Source organism: Cannabis sativa, chromosome 8 (assembly GCF_029168945.1).
Source record: "Cannabis sativa cultivar Pink pepper isolate KNU-18-1 chromosome 8, ASM2916894v1, whole genome shotgun sequence".
Classification (NCBI taxonomy): Eukaryota; Viridiplantae; Streptophyta; class Magnoliopsida; order Rosales; family Cannabaceae; genus Cannabis; species Cannabis sativa.
In genome coordinates, this window is record NC_083608.1 from 47,332,081 (window position 1) to 47,350,223 (window position 18,143).

General features: G+C 29.4%; 2 protein-coding genes across 2 annotated transcripts; both read right to left on the bottom strand.

Annotated features, from left to right (window-relative positions):
• Positions 1-8,921: 8,921 nt before the first annotated feature.
• On the bottom strand, positions 8,922-11,183 carry LOC115699680 (phytoene synthase 2, chloroplastic). The gene is made up of 5 exons (XM_030627202.2): positions 10,490-11,183; positions 10,291-10,341; positions 9,917-10,089; positions 9,580-9,815; positions 8,922-9,482 (listed from the first exon to the last, which is right to left on the bottom strand). The coding sequence occupies exons 1-5, from the start codon at positions 10,872-10,874 to the stop codon at positions 9,113-9,115; spliced, it is 1,215 nt and encodes a 404-aa protein (XP_030483062.2). The 5' UTR covers positions 10,875-11,183; the 3' UTR covers positions 8,922-9,112.
• Positions 11,184-15,917: 4,734 nt separating this feature from the next.
• On the bottom strand, positions 15,918-17,428 carry LOC115699681 (uncharacterized). The gene is made up of 3 exons (XM_030627203.2): positions 16,953-17,428; positions 16,740-16,840; positions 15,918-16,619 (listed from the first exon to the last, which is right to left on the bottom strand). The coding sequence occupies exons 1-3, from the start codon at positions 17,048-17,050 to the stop codon at positions 16,084-16,086; spliced, it is 735 nt and encodes a 244-aa protein (XP_030483063.2). The 5' UTR covers positions 17,051-17,428; the 3' UTR covers positions 15,918-16,083.
• Positions 17,429-18,143: the final 715 nt, after the last annotated feature.

The window sequence follows — 18,143 nt, forward strand, 5'->3', positions numbered from 1 at the left end:
TAAATTTAAAAGAAAAAAATTAAAAAAAATAGTATATGGGATAATTTCCCAAAAAAAAAATAATAAAAAAAAAACTACTCTTAATAATTATTTATTTATTCTTTAAAATAAATAATCAATAATCTATAGAGAGAATATATAATATTAGAGTTTTCTATAAGTAAATATTAAAAGATATTAATGGTGCTTAGTAATTTCTTATATGTTAATATTACTATTGATATAATTAATTAACGAGTTTCATTTAACTTAATGTAATATTTTTTAAAAAAGTATCGTTAACTAATCACAATACAACATGTTTAAAAGATGTTAGCAATACTATTTTCTATACATATAAAGCGGGTGGAATCATCAATTTATCAATATTATTTAATGACTTATTAGTTATTACTAATTAATATTGGTAATGAGATTGCCACAATTAATTTTAGCCAATAATCAATATAATAAAAAAAATCTAAATTTAATTTCATAATTAAAACACATAAAGCCTAAAAGTTTAATTGTAACGTCCCCGCTTCAAGCTTTTATTGGGTCTTTACACTCACGGAATAATAGCTCTTATACACGAGTACGTCACTATGACTGCTTCATGGACTGACGACTGACCCTACAGACCAACACGAGTGTTTCCAGCATACTTTATCCTCACACGCTTCCTAAAAAAACTTCCCAGGAGGTCACCCATCTTGAAATTACTCTAGATCAAGCACGCTTAACTGTGGAGTTCTTTTGTGATGGGCTACCGAAAAACAAGATGCGTACCATATATTTTTAAAAAATAATAATGGTGATAGATACACTATTATAATTTATACTTTGAAGAGTGTAGATATAATAAAGGTGGTGTTTGGTTCACATGAATGAGTATTGGAATGGACTTGCTATTCCTTAAGAAAGCTCAATCAAGTGTTTGGTTTCTTTATTAGAACTTGAAAGCCCATTCCAAAGGAATTACAATTCACCTAAACTAAGGATTTACTTTTCCACTATAAAATCACTTGAAAGCTAATTCCATACTAACAAAAGTCTATTTTACCCTATCAATCCTCCTCCACTTCTCACTTTTTTTGGATGTTACCATCATATTACTAATTATTTAATATTTATATGTAATTTTATTATTTTATTTTTTAATAATTAAGTTTGAGAATGTGCACATTTCCCTCACATGATAAATATATTTTTTTGCTAAGAATATTATTTATTTGTTCAATTCATAAAATAATGGTAATTTAATAAAATAAATATAATTTTTGAAGAGTAAAGGGTAATTTAGTCAAAATAATAAAAGTTCTATTCCATTCCATACAATACCAAACATGATAATTCTTATTCCGTTGTTGATTCCATAGGCTTTACCAAACAAAAGAATAAAAATTCCATTCCATTCCATTCTTATTCCTATTCCCATTCCCATTCCCATTCCATTTTCACTTAGTAACCAAACGCCACCTAAAGTGTATAAATTATTATAAACATATATATATCATTAATTTATTTTTTTTGAACAATATCATTAATTATATTTAAAACAAAAGGTTTGTTGTAAATTAAAATTGAAATACATATATATTTTATATATAGATTTAATTTATGATTAAATATATAAAATTAAATTAAATTCTTTATTTAAAATATCTATATTATTTTTATTTTTAAATATATATATATAATAATATTATAAAATTAATAAAAAAAAATATTCTATTCAGTGTGTAATTAGAATATTCTATTAACATAAAAAATTTAAAAATATTATTAAATTAAAAATTCTGTTAATAAATAACTAGAATTTATATAGAATAAATATATGTAACCAAATACTTTGTCACTATATAATCATAGTCAAATGGAATTTCTGAAAAGCTGGCTAACTCTTGTTCATTGCATATTTATTGTCACTTGGTTTGGTCCTACGTACAATGATCTACAGATACAAACTAATAATTCTATGTAGATATATATTAATAATAATTATATACAGCCGAATATTAATTGTTATTTTCTGAAAAGGTCAACAATATTGTCACCTTTGTCATGATGTTATATAATAAGTCTAGACAGAACATGCTTGGATATATATATATTCATATAAATATATGTATGTATGTATGTATGTATAGCACACACACATACACAGTTTTATCCACAAATTAAATCGTTTGTTTATTATTTCCAACCACTTGCCCAACTTTACGTTGAAGATTACCTAATAAGCCTAACCTTATTAATTCGACCATGTTTCATAATTCAAAAAGTCACTACTTACGTGAATATATCATGTTAATAATTAATATAACAACGATATAAAAATGTTAATTATATTATTGTAACTCTCCCACACAAAGTGTGAATCCAATAATCTATGCCTACGCCTTTTCATTAAGCCCTACTCTACAAAATATTTATATATTTATTTATATTTTATAAGTTAAATATTATTTTAAATCTTGTATTTTGTAAAAATTATAAATTTGACTATCTATTTTGTATTTTTTAAAATAATACAAATAGGATCCTAAGTTTAATTCTAAATAATTTTTTAAAATATAACTAACTTGAAGACAATTTTTTAATACAAAAATATGTAGAAAAAATAACTAGTTTTATCATAACACTTCTAGGTCGGATTATCATTAAGTTTTATTTTAACAAAAAATCAATTCATGGTCTTATTTGTACCATTTTGGAATATATACAGAATCTATTTTTTCATTTAACAAAATAGAAGGTCTAATTTATAACTTTTACAAAATACAGGGTCCAAAATAATATTTACCCTAATTTATATAATCTATATGTCTACGATTTTTTATTAGCTTCTGCTTTTATTTTTAGCTTTTCGGAGATTTTGGTGCAAAGTAAAACATATATAAATTTTTTGATAAAGTAAAAGATAAGAAGAAAATTGGTTTAATATACCATTCGATTAGAAATAAGATACTTATAATTTTAATATATTTTTCTTCCAAAAATACCCTTGCATTTCAAAAAAATCCCTCTCTCTAACTCTCTCATTCTTTGTTACGACAATTATAAACACTACGCAAGTGCACACAATCAAGTAGTATACTCACGCAAGTGAGGTCGAACCACAGGGAATTGAATTAATTACTACTAAACTATACTTATAATTCTATTTGGCAAATCAAAAGTATTTATGATTTAAAAAGAATGAAAGTAATTCAGAAAATTTAAATAACACAATTAAAAGTTGAGCAAGATGAGATAATAGGGAGGAGACTCCTGTTGTTGTTTACCCAAATCGTTAATGCCTAATTGCTATCCTATTCTTGAAGTGAATGACAGATTATAAAGTAACCTAGCTCTTTTCAGATCTTCTAGGTTCTAAATCACATGTTATCTAATTAATTCCTTAATTAAACTAACATGAAATCAGCATTAGGTAATAATCTACTTGTCACATAAGTCATGTGAATACTCTCGTTTCATATAGAACATCGATTATCCAATTTTAGCATTCTCAATTCTCACTTTTCAGATTTTGAATTGAGATCATAGAACATGCACAAGGTGATCAATCTTAAACATGAAATTAAACACAAATTAAGATAATTTCACAAACAAGAATGGAGGAATGGCAATTAAACATTAACTAGGCAAAACATTAAACAACAATCATCATCCTCCCTAAATAGGAAATTTAGTTCAGAAATAAATCCATAACCATTCCTATGACTATATTCAACATAAAAAAATTAAAGAGGAATAGAGAAAGAAACTGTTGGTGGATGAATTCTGGGTCTTCACTTTGATTTCCTCTGCTCTTCCTGCCGCTCTCTGCTGTGTTTTAGGGTTTCAAATCGCTCCCCCTGACTTCCAATCGCAGTTTTCTATTTATATTTAATTTTTAGTGTTCGTCGGACAAAAATACCCCTGACCGTACGGACGCTCGCCGCGGCCAAAAGTGCATCAAAAAACCACGTTTCTGCCCAGACTTTCTAGCCGCGGCCATGAAATCTCGCCGCGGCGAGATGGAATTTTCTGCTTCGATCTGTTTTAGTAAAATGAGCATAACTTTCTCATCCGAACTCCAAATGAGCTGATTCAAGATGCGTTGGAAAGATAAAAAAGAGATCTAAAACTTTTATGTTTTGATTTTTTCCAAAATATGATCAGAACATAGTCTAATTCAGGCTTGAAGTTTCAGCTTTATTCTCTTTCAAAATTTTCTCTATTTTATAGATCACTGTTTTCCGAAATTTGTCCAATTTATACATCCCAAGTGTAGAAACCTGAAATCAAAGAAAACAAGCGTAATTCTATTCCAAATATAATAATAAAGAAGAAAAACAACTATAAAATGTGACCCGAAACTTAGGCTAAAAATAGCCTAACAATCTTTCACTTTAAGTCTTGTTATTTCCACCCAAAACCCAAAAATTCATGAGACTAATCACCCCAAAATCCCTACTCATTGCTAGAGTTCTCAACCTGTTCGTTTTTTGTGCTTTTTTTTTTTTTAATTTTTGACAATGTCGCAATTATCACAAAATGTCTCTAATTCACAATATCGTTAAATGTCGTTAAATCACACTCAAGTTTTCACGATGATTAGCGATGTTTAGCAATGTGATGTGCATTTTTTAGTCTCATATATCACAAATAAATTGTGAAACATCTAAATACGCAAAACATCGCCAAATATTGCTAATCATCGCTAAACTTTATTCATAATCTCAGATTTGGTTTATCATTGTAAATACAACGCTAAATATCAATAAATATTGCAAAAAAACTAGAAAATCAGAAGAAAAAAATGCAAAAAATGAGAGAAGCTGTGAGAGAAGGCAACAGTGGGGGCTTACGGTTGGGAATTTGGGTCTGTGTGTTCGACGGCAGGGGTTCTGGGTCGGGGTGATCAACGGTATTTTTGGAAGGAAAGGATATCAAAAATATAAATATACTATTTTCAATTAGGTAGTATATTGAAACACTATATTTTATATTTAAGCATACTAAGTTAAATTCTAATTTTTTTTAAAATTAATATTTAAAAAAAAAATAAAAGATAGATAGATACTATCAAATGATAGAGCAAACGAACTAATAAATTAAAAATGAATGAACCAAAACAAAAAAAAGTTGAATTGAGTAGAGCTTTTTTAAAACTTAAATTTCAAATGTATTAACAAATTGTGACTAATTATAAATCATTTTTCTTATATTGTGATTAAAAGGTTCATGGGTAAAAGTATTATTAGTTACAAAAATTACAATTTGTTGTAAATAAATGTGTTTTTAGTTACAGTTGTGACTAAAACTAATTTAGTGACAATTTGTATCTAAATATTATGTTTTAGTCATAAATAACTTTTTGTTGTGTAAAGATCACATTTAGTCACAAAAAATTTATGATGTGACTAAGAGATTATCACTAAAAATAATTATTTTGTATAGTATATATATGGTACAATATAGATATTGTAATTTTTTTAAATATATTTCACTTAATTATACATCGCATTGCAGGGTAGAAAGTAACTCCATCAATTATATAGGAGACGGGGCAAAATATCAAAAAATAAGGGCATTTTACAAAAATACTGGATTTGGGGTAATACTTTTCAATTTTACTGCCACACGACAGAATTAACATTTATACTGTCCTCCCTTTTTTTTTTTTCTTTTATACTGTCAATACCAAAACAAAAGTATGAGGCCTCCATCTTTGACAATCACAGACATAACCACCACAACAACACCAAGACAACCGGAAAATAACCATTAATTCCGACAAGATTGAACAAAAGCAGTAAAATCGACGTCAATAAATAGTCATGGCAAAACAACGGTAAAACAACACTAAAACAATCAAACAAAACAAAAGAAAAAAATGATTAAAAAAAACAAACAATCTGCTGCACAACCTCAACACCAGATGCAAAATCAACTATATTTGCAAGTCTATTCCTAGAAAATTATAATAAAAAAAACAACTAAAACAACACTGAAACAACACAAAAACAAATGAAGCAAATATAACTACTTAGAAAAATATAAAAGAAACACACACCTCAAAACTCTCTTGTGAGTGAGCTCGTCAAATATATTTATAGGAGAACCAAAAGAAAAAAACCACAAAAATAGCCAACGAAAACGAAGAAGAAATGTATTTATAGCCTCCATCTTCCACACTCACATACAGAACCATTACAACAACACGAGAACACCCAGAAAATACCTATTAATTCCAGCGAGATGGAGCAAGGGCAGTGAAATCGGCATCAAATAAATAAATCATGAAAAACAACAATAAAACAATACTAAAACAAATAAAACAATAAAAGAAAAAAATGATCAAAAATTAACTATGTTGTGCACATCCTCAATACTAAATGCACTATATTTGCAAGAAAGTTCTAGAAAGTTAGAATAAAAGAAAACCACACTAACTCTTATATTTTCAAAAAAAAAAACATAACTAAGAACTTAAAAAAATTAAAAAAAAAATAAAAAGAAAAGAAAAGAAAAGAAGATGAAGAAGAAGAACTGAACAAATGAATGAAAGGAATGAGCTTTGTAAGTTTTTGAAATAGTGAAGAATGGAGAGAAGAGTTTTATGTAAAGTTCTTGGTTGATGGTCTTTATCTTGACACCAATCTCAAGAATTTTTCTATAAACATCAACCCACAAAAAGAGATAGAGAGAGAAACAAAATACATTTATAAACTTGGGAATGGGAATCACGTGGGTGATGGGTGAGTTGTCTTCAATTTCAAATTTAAGTAATAATAAAGTTGTCAAATCATCCCTTTTTAAAGCACCATTATTTTAAAAAATGAAGAGGTTAAACCTCATAAAGACACCTATAAGCCACATAATATATAAAACCCTATACTAATGTCCATATCTTTGAATCAAGGCAGGATACTGCCAAATTAAAAAAAAAAAAAAAACAGTAAAAATGTTATTTTGAGCGTGTCACAGTATAATTGTAAGATTATTGGAAAAGTTAGTAAATGATGTAAATTTTTCAAAAATAAATTAACAAAGGCCAAAATGTAATTTTTTTTTCAAAATATTAATTAGTACAATTATATAAAATTATATATAATAATATTATAAAATAAAAAATTAGGAGGAGCCAACGCCCCCTTGGGTTGCACTTGATTGGCTTCGTATGACGATAGTCAGGCTCAGCTGTGAGTTAAGGCAGACTAGACACGTGTTTAGGATCCACTTAAACCCAAGACCCATATTTTTATATAGTATATTTTTTTTACATTGAAACAAATAGTATTTTTTAAATTTTTTGTAAAAGTAGACCTAATAATACTGATATTTTACTTAAAATACACACTTAATAAATTTATTGAACCCATTATTACTCAGGGTCGAACCTGACGGTGATAAAAGAAACTAATCATAAATGCACCACAAATAAAATTAACCACATTACACTGCATGGTTCAGTGTAGTGTAATGTAGATTTTGAGAGTTTTGCAATTAAGACTATGTATAAAATTGAGAGATAATTACATAAATTATTATTTGTTAAAAAAAAATTGACATTTTTACGTTTAAACAGTTTTTTATAAAAACAACACGAAAATAACAAAAAAATTACATAAAAATAACATGAAAATAACATCAAAACAACATTAAAAATTAACGTACAGTTAACAAAAAATTAATAAGAGTACAATATAAAAGTGTATTTTCTGTAAATAAAAAAATTATAAAAATATTTAAAATGATGTGAAATCATATTTTTGTAATTTTATTTGTTTTTTTGTATTTGTGAAATAATCTCTAAAATTAATAATGACACAGAATGTAGTGCAGATTTTACGGGTTAAGCGGTCAAGTGGCTATTCGTGCTCACCCCAAACAAGTATATAAAAGAAATTATACTCTATACCCTTTTTATGTTGTCCTCTTTCATTTTTACCCTCTTTTTTAAAGTCTATCATTTTTGCCTCTTTTTTTAAACATTGTACTAATTTTGCCCTTGTAATTTCAAGATACTCTCCATGTGACTCTCTTATGTCTGGGTATTTTGGGTACAATACACATAAAAAGAGGTATGTTTCAAATAAATATAAAATTAGAGGCAAATTTGGTTAATTGATTAATAAAAGAGGCATTTTTCAACTTACCCCTAAAATGTTTATATAGAAGCCCAAAGCAACTTTTAAAAGCTTAGCCAGCGCTATATACATTATATAGCTTGATATCATTAATTAGCCTAATTTTATAACCACAACAATGAAACCTCGTAAGTTGATTTTTTTCTAAAAAAAAAAAAAGAAAACAAATCGTATGTTGAAATTGAAAATGTCCTCGAATAATAAAGTAGTTTTGAAAAATGCCATAAAAGAGTCTTATTCCACAACAAGCCCAATCCATAGGCCTGGCCCAGCTGCTTTTGGTCAAGAGCCAAGCCTTGAGTAGCTTACAACCACCTGGCCCAGCTCAAGTGTTAACTTTTTTAGGAAATTACATTTATACCTACTTTACTTTACTTGTTTTAATTTTACCTCTATTTTTCATATTTTTTTAGATATACCCACTTTTATGGATGATGTTTCCATTAGACCCCTTAGGTTATGCAAATTATATGCTAGACGTAAGTAAATAGTGAAAGTATATTAGGAAATCTACTCAAAAAATTGGATATATTTTAATAAAAAAACAATATGAGAGTATTTTTGATTAATGGATAAAAAAAAAAAAGTATTTTTCAATTTATCCCTAACTTTTTTTAAATATGTTGAGAAATATTTATTTTATCTATTAATTAAAAATATTTTTATTATATTCCATTAGAAAGTAGTAGGTCATCCAATATGCTCTTACCATATACTTAAATCTAGAATATAATTTATATTAACCTAGAAATGTATATTTAGCTTTAGTCAACTAATAATAACATCACTCAATAATACAAATTGACCCTCAATTTTGTGTGTATGTGTTTTATAAAATGAGAGAAAAAGAAAGAGAGCAAGTATTCATTGATGGAATCTATACTATATGAGCCTAGAGTACATTTTCAACTTTTTTTTTCTGCAGTATTATAAGAAGAAATTTACAAATTTTGGAGACTTGAATGAAAACATGATCAAGACACCAAATTGAACTAGGAGAATGTTGTTGAAGAGGAGGAAGGGCCAATGAGTACTGCTTTGGTATAAGCCAAAGGTAAAGATAGAAGTTTCTTTGCTTTTCCTACATAAGCACGTTTAGTAAAGTTATCATAATCATTGGCTTCAATTGCATCCAATATCTGTCGATATAGCAACAATGATGCCCACACAGGCCATCTACTAGCTGAGCTTAGCTCACAAACACCCTTCTCAGCCTCATCAAAGAACATTCTTGCTCTCTTTATTTGCCCCTTCATGAAATTCCTCCATTTATCGGTTACTTTACCCCGAAAAATGTCTTCATCTGATAACCCTGCTCGCGCTAATTCGTCTTGTGGGAGATACACTCTTCCTCTTCTAGCACTGCAATAACAAATCATCATCATAATCATCAGTATAAGATCAATTTTTAAGTCAAGTAGTTAAAAGAGAAGAAGTAGAAAAGAAGTTGAGATCTTACTCTTCTCCAACATCTCTAAGTATGTTAGTGAGTTGATTAGCTATGCCAAGAGCCAATGCAGCATTGTAAACACTCTCAGTTGAAGCCTTTGATTCTGGTGCTATTCCCATAACTGGAACACTCATAAGCCCAACAGTTCCAGCAACATAGTAACAATAAAGGTATAGTTCATCAAAGTTGTTGTATCTTGATTTTCTCAAGTCTAATCTCATTCCTTCTATCATGTCCTTAAAGGGCTGTCCAAATTAACAGCAGCAAAGCTCTTAATAACATTATATGGGCTCTGTCATGGCATGGCATGGCATGGCTACTAAATTGAGCAATAAGATTACTATACCTGAATATCAACAGGGTATTTTGAGACTGTATGAGACAGAGCAGCATCATACATATCAAAAGGCCGACCTTCAAAGAGATCACTTAGTCTATTTTCCCATCTGTCAAGAGCCTTTGGTGTGATGTGTGAAGCGTTTGGCCCATCCACAAGCTCATCAGTCCTTCTACACCACACTGTGTCAATACAAAAAAAGAAAAACACTTTAATAAACAATCCACCAAACCAACCTATATAGCTAGCTAAGCTACTTGCTTATTTTGCTCACTTACTAATTAAGGAAACAAACAAATGAATAACAAGAGATGAAATCAATTAAGGGGTCATCCAAAATGACCTTCATGCATCATAAGCTTAGTGGTAATAATCATACGAACCATAAATGGCCCAAATAGCTTTCCTTCTTTCTGGTGTCATAAGCATTGTGCCTGAGAATCAAACAAAGAAACTAATCAATTTAGATTGGTTTCCCAAATGGTTTACATCAATTGAATCTAAAACATACAAAAACATGATATTCTTTGTTTTTGATTAAGAACCAGAAAGCTTTAAATGACAAAAAAAAAAAAAAGATACCCAGATAAAAAGTCTTGGCATATTCAGCACAGACTTCACCACAACGATCATAAGCTTCATTCAAGAGACCCCAATTGGTGGTTCCATCAGTTTGAATGGTGGGTGGATTCAAGTTCAAATTTTTCTCTTTGGGTTTCCTCTGCTCTCGAACCAGAGCAGCTTGTTTAAGCACAACTTCATACACCTTCTCTTCTGAAGACCTTGCTGGATTCGCAACTGTGCCCGAGTAAGCCCAAACCCCACTTGACAAACTCAACTTATTATTATTATTATTACACCACATTTTTGACCTCTTTGTTCCACCATTTTTGCTCCCAACAAAGCTCAACACAGAGCTTATACTCTCTTTAGGACTAACATGTACCCAAAGAACAACACTAGACATTTCAAAACAAAACAGACTCTTTTACTGACTTTCTTTCTTCTTTCTCTCTCTTTTGTTTTTGGGGTGCCTCAAATTTTGTACTACAATAGCTTTGGCTTGTTTCTGCTTCTTCTTCTTCTTCTTGAGTTGGCAAATGACTCAACCAATAATATTATTTGTATAATGAAAAGTGCTTTCTTTTTTTTTTCTTCTTCTTCTTTCTACTTCTATTTTCTTCTTAATTTTATTTATTTGGTAGGTAAAAGAATTATTTTATATATAATAGATTCATTTAATCTTGTTTATTTTTTTGTATTATTATAGCATTTATTATAAAGTAAAAAAGGGATTTTCCAAAGATTACGGATATACTTATCACAACAATATCTCTCTATATTGTGAAAGATAGAAAGATAGGTCTATGGAATATAGTCCACTTCTCTAAAGATGACACTTGGAAAGATATGGATATGCCTTTCTAAAAGAAAAATAGAAATTTGTATGGCTCAACTTTACTTCGGTAAAGTTATTTTTATAAATAAAATAAAATTAATGAAAAACATGTGAAATTATTGATCAAAATTCAAAAGTATTTAAGTTAATCTCAAGTCTTCTCTCATTTAATTAATATGGACCGTGTTACATCCTTAATGTATTTAATAATTATATTTTAATCGAAAAGATCAAGCATAATATAAGTCAATGCTTCAAAGCCTAACTTTAAAATCATAACAAGAATATAGATGATTTCTAGAAAATTAGGTTTAGTAGATATCAATAGAGTTGGATATTATCATTGGACTATGTTTTCAATCCGTTGTTAAAAATAGTTTGATAGAAAGAATGGAATATAAACTTCTTTTGTATTTTATAAAAACCAAGTTAGTAAAAAACCAATTTTGTTTTATTATATTAATATACTTTTTTTTTTTTTTTTGATATTTTGTGTTTTATAATGATACTTATTTGAAATAATCATGAACTTATTAAGTTTGATTGATTTGATCAAATGTTATCATTTATATAAGTAATTAAATAATTAAATTTTATTCTTTGCAAAAATAAAATAATAATTACATTTAATTTAAAATTTATATATCTAAAGAAATTTTAATTATATTGATCAAATCTAAATTTAGTATAGTATAAAGCATTATTAGAAATACAATATGTATATTATATTAGTATACACTCATACAGTATAGTATGTTAGATATATGATCTAATCTAACATTTTTATTCTAATTCGATACAATCTAATTAGTAATTGAATTTAAAAAATTATTATCCGGCTCAAAATATAATTCAATTTAAAAACTAATTGGATTAAATTAATTTTTAATTAAATATATGATTACGTACCTTATTTTTAATATAATCTCAAAAATATAAAAAACATTAAATATTACAATTTATTTAAATTTAATACTCCATAAAAATATCATTCTTACAAATTTAGATGGGACCATTAATACGTGTGGTCTTAGCATGGTTGTGAGAGATTCATTTCAGACGGTAAAGAATATAAAGATGATGCTTTTGCTGCTTGGAAAGTGCATGGGCAGCTCCCTCCTGAATGAGCTGAGGCTCTTGCACTTCATCATCATGCCATATCTCATGTCTGTCCTTAATTATTTGGCATCCACAACATTAAGTTCAAGTTAAATTGTCAAGGATTGATCCACAAACTCAATTTGTCCATAATTTTAGATACTATTTTGGGATTAATTCTTATTAGTGCTTTATGTGATAAGTTTAATATTGTGAGTTTTATTTTTTGCTCAAGATCTGTTAATTAATCTAGTAGTTGATTCTCTTGCTAAATTTATTTTTCAAGTTACTTTTTGTACAATCTAGTAGCTTGAGTATTTTTCTTGTATTTAATTAGGACATTATTTTGGCAGCCTTTCTTTAATGAAGTTCCCTTCCTCATCCTTTCTGAGCGTCTTCCTGTTTGGTGGTGTTTTTGGGGTAATTTTTTTTTTAAAAAAAAGAAAATATTTTATAAAAATATTATTTTTACTAGTTTAATATAATTAAAAAATTAAAATAATAATACTATTAAATAATAAAATGAAACAAAACATGATAATAAAAATAAATATAGAAAAGTGTAAAGAAAGTGAATGGTGATTTTATAAATAAAGGGTAGTAATAAGAGCCAACTAAATTAACAGAACACGGACATTACTTTTGAAATCCAAACTTAAAAAATTCCCACTTAATCAAATGATGAAATCTAAGTCTAATATCCTATAATCACGTTGATCATGACGATGATGATGACATTGTGCTTTTTACTAGGTAGGGGGAAAGGAACAGTGTTAACCACCAATAGAATTATGATACAACATAAAGTATTAACATTGATATATTTGACTACCAAATAATGACAATTCAAAATGGAAAATTGTTAAAAAGCAGTATTGGTGTGTAGTATTATATTGTTATTAGTGTAATTAAGTTTTACGTTTAAAAAAATACTGGTATCTAATAACAATACGAGAAATACTAAAAGGCAACAGTGGTACTTAGCATCCTTCTATGTATTAATATCGTTATTGGTCCAATAGATCTCATATAATTTAATATAATAACTTTTAAGGAGTATCGCTAGTTAATCGCAATGCGACATGTAAAGAAAGTGTTAAGTACTACTGGTGCCTAACAGGCCTGGCCCGCTTATGCCAGTGGCCCAAAAAAAAATATTTTCCTTTTAAAATTATACAATTTTTTTTTACTGATTTTTAAAAATATCATATTTTTTTTAAATAGGGTCCCAAAATAATTTTTTTTTCTATGGCCCACTAAAAGTTAGGACCGTCCTGGTGCCTAATAGCAATCCTCTTAAACAAAATATAAAAAAGGTTTTTAATTAATTATCCTAGGTGGAATGGCACCCATGAAGGGAGAGAGGTGAGTGGGGGTGAAGCAAGAGACGTGGGGCATTGATAAAGTGGAGGAAAGTGGGACCCACTTTCAAGTGTGAAGACTTTGTGAGATGTGTGCTGTACGTAGCGATACCATTCATTATGCATGCAAACGTAAGCCACGTAATTCCTCACACTTCCAAGAACTCTCTACTCTCTTCCCTTCTATTATTAATTCAACTTTCATTTTCGTCCTTTATAATATATATAGTGAAATGCGTTAGGCCACGTAAGTTTGTGCTCAACTCAATAAGTAGATGATCAAATATATATATAAAATAGAATTAGACTCAGAGTATTGTCCACTGAAACACTTAGGTACTTGTCATTTGGCAATTACTATTATTTTAAATTATTAATATTATTATTATTATTTGCAGTGTTATATATTGCACATGTACAGACACAGCCCAACATTTAATTTGTTTGATACTGCACACCCAGGAATGAGCTAGCCACAGGAGACACCACACTCCATCTCTATTGCACACACCACGAGTCAGGTCACGACAATATTCTTACAAATTTAACCAAATTGCTCATGCCTCTACTCATTTCATATATATATATATATATATATATACGACAATCTTTAAATTAACCAAATTTTGTTTCTAGTGCCTGCCTACGCTTGTATATATTCAAATATTATTAACTTGAATTGGTGGGTTTTATTGGTTGCGGATTGTGTGATTGGTCCTTTTAGTTTTTGTACGTGTTTTGGTCACCTTGTATTTCATTTACAATTTTACAGGATTCTCATACTGGGGTCTCCTACTGATGCTCCTTTGTGACAGTCAGTAGTCCCATGATCCGTAAAGGGAAATACCGAGTAAGCTGTGCAATCTCACACCGCCTGGGGAAGGTCAAGTGCGATGATTCTAAGACTGTGTAGGTATGGGACTACACAGTGGAAGATGGCTTAAATGGATTGATTGGTACTACCTATATCAACAAGGTGCATCTTGTTTTTCGGTAGCTCATCACGAAAGAACTCCACAGTTAAGCGTGCTTGGCCTGGAGTAATTTCAAGGATGGGTGACCTCCTGGGAAGTTTTCCCAGGATGCGTGTGAGTGAGGACAAAGCACGCTGAAAACACTTGTGTTGATCTGTAGGGTCAGTCATCAATCCAGAAAGCAGCCAGAGTGACGAACTCGTGTATAAGAGCCATTAGTCTGTGGGTGTAAGGGTCCAATGGAGGCTTGAAGCGGGGACGTTACATCCTTTAACAATTATCTTTCAATTATCTTTATAGAATTTTTTTCATAATAAATTAAAACTGTAAAAAAATTATAAAAATACGTAAAAAAAAAAATTATATTTCGAATAATTTTATTTACAAAATATATTTTCACTAAACACATGAAATCAATTTTTTTATATTTATCTTGAAATTTTTTTCTGGTTATTTTTTATTGTTATTTATTTTATTTTTTTTTTGAACATGACAATATGAAAAGTCATAAATCACACAATCAATTAGTTATCGGGGAATTCAAAAATGAGATTTTTGAACCAACAATTTCAACACTATTAGTTGAATGATTCAGATAGCAGTTACTATGGTTCCTGAAAATAAAAATATGAACATAAATTTATATTCTTGTTTCTGACATAGATAAAGACGATCCATTGACTTACAAAGAAGCAATGGATGACCTTGACCAAGAATGATCTATTGACTTAAAAAGTTAAGTTTTAACAAATACATTTTAAATGATGGATTAGAGAATTGATAGAGTGCTCAAGTCAAACCTACAAAAAAATTGGGTATTAAAAATGAGCTATGCTATGAGGCACCAACCAGGGTGCCTAATAATATTATGAGGTGACGCTCTATAAATAATTAAAGATTTTCTATAATTTATTAAAGTAAAATTATTAAAATCTAATATTAAATTGTATCAATAACGATGTTATACCTCATAATGGTATCAGATACCATGGGTGCACTTAAGCATTTCTTATTAAAAATAGAACATTATTATTTAGCACCTTAAGAACACCAATATCACACTGATGTGACACCTTATAATTAATTAGCAGTTTCTTATATTATTTATTAAATTAAAATGTGTAAGACCCAATATTAAAATATATCAATATTATTTTTTGTGTTTGGTCCTTTAAAAGCCCAATATCATTTCTCTTACAAAATAACATGCTCTTACCTTCTTTCAATATAAACATAATTTATAGAAGCTTAAATGGTATAATTTGTCAAAAAATTGTAAAATGGTACCATTTTGAAACAAATTTTGATAGATGGGATAAATTAACCATTTATTAGTATGGAACACTACCTTCTCCGATGAACACCTCCTCCCATTGTTCCTTTCCGAACAAATTTTGAGGTCCTAATAACCCTGATAGATGTATTCCCTGAATCATCAAGATGGTGATGATGATGTTGATGATGACGACCATGATCATTATTATGAAAACCCAAATCTCTGTTTCTAACTATAATCCTACGATGGCTCCTAGGCCTCAAGGATTTCCTCAATTGGGCACCTTTGTAATCCCTCCTTGAACGAGATAACATCCTCTTCCTACTCTTATAGTGATCATTAGAACCATAATCACACAAATTTCCAATACCTTCATCTTCATCAGTACTACTGCTAGTACTTTTATCAAACACTTCGAGGTCAATTTGCCGTCTTCGTCTTCTTCGTCTTCTTTTGACTCTTTTGAGTTTGACCCATAAGAAAGTGCATAAGTACTCACAAGAACAAGCACAAAATGTAATACATGACCATGTCATTCTGCATAGGCTTCGGCAAACACACTCGCATATGCCCAATTTGTATGTTAAGTACATGAATAACAGAACTGCATTATCCAAACACCATGATCACCAAACCCAATTATAATTAATTAGTAAATTTAATGTAGTTATAATGTTAGTAATTTAACAAATTTCTCTAATTAATTAGTAATATTCTGACTCACCAATGTAGAGCAGAAGAAATACTAAGACCAATCTTAGCAAATTGGCCACACAGAAATTCTCGATGTAACAAATGAAATCCCATGTTTTGCCACATACTGAACTGATGTAATAACAAAATATATTACAGATTAATTAATAGTATCAACAATGAAGTTCATATTAAATATGTACAAAAAGTTGTAATAAAGATTATTATGTGTTTATTTAATAACCTGCAAGATTTTCCGGATAGGAAATCTAATGGGGAAGCAAAAAGGCTGCCAAAAACTTTTCCAAACCCAGAAAAGAATGATTCAATCACATTTCCCATTTGATCCTGATCACGTTAGTAACTGAAAATGAAGAAGAAAAAGAGACATATGTTACAAGTTTATATGGTGTGAATAATAAATAGGGTTGTTTGTTTGGAATTGTTGACCTGGAAAATAAGATAGACAGAAGAGAACATCTCTCTTTGTACTTCATTTTTTATGTTTTTCCTTTGTTTATCTGAAAATAACTGACTCTCGATGGAAGTAAGCAACCAAATCAAACTGCCCTTAAAATTAAAAAGATTATTTCCCCCAAAATTTAATGGATCAACCATAACTGGGCAGTGGGCATTGCCATCTCATTTCCCATTCTAAGGCCCAATATTGCCATCGTTTGGCCCAGTTCAATTGCCTCAACCAAATATGGAAATAGGTTTTGAGAAAATACACACATTAAAACAAAATGGAGAGCTATCTCATCTGGTAGCATTTGATACCATTATATTATTTTTAGATTTTTTTTACTGAAAAAAAAAATAATATTCTCGCCATACCATGACATGAATCCATCCATTCCTGAACTGGACCATGAATCCAGACCTGCGGATCCCCGATTTGAACCTAGACCTAGACTCGAACTTAAACCTTAACCCAAATCTGGATCCGAACCCTGAACCCTGAAATACGAACCCAAACCTAGACCCGACTCGAACCCTGGACCCCAGGCTCAAAACCCAGACCTGAGCTAGGCCCTAGGTCGGGGTTCGAGGTTCGCGTCCTGGTTCGAGTCAAGCTAGGGTCTGGGTTGAGATTCGGGGTTCAGGGTCTAAGTCCGGTGTCCAGGATCCGAGTCAAATTCCAATGCGAGTCTAGGGTCCGAGTCTAGGTCTAGAGTCCGAGTTTCATGGTCTAGTTATGTGAGCAAAAATATAAAATGTAATATGTTAGAAAAAAAAATATTTTTAAAAATTAAAAATTACATTTTGATGTTTTCCATTTTTTAATTTTTTAAAACTCAAGTGTATTTTTAAAAAATTTGACCAAGCCGCCCCTATTAGTTTTTAAAAGTTATTTTTTTCTGTTTTTAAAAATTAAAAACAGTTTCTAAGTTATGAAGCTAAATAACCCCTAAGTTTCTTTCATTTATTTATT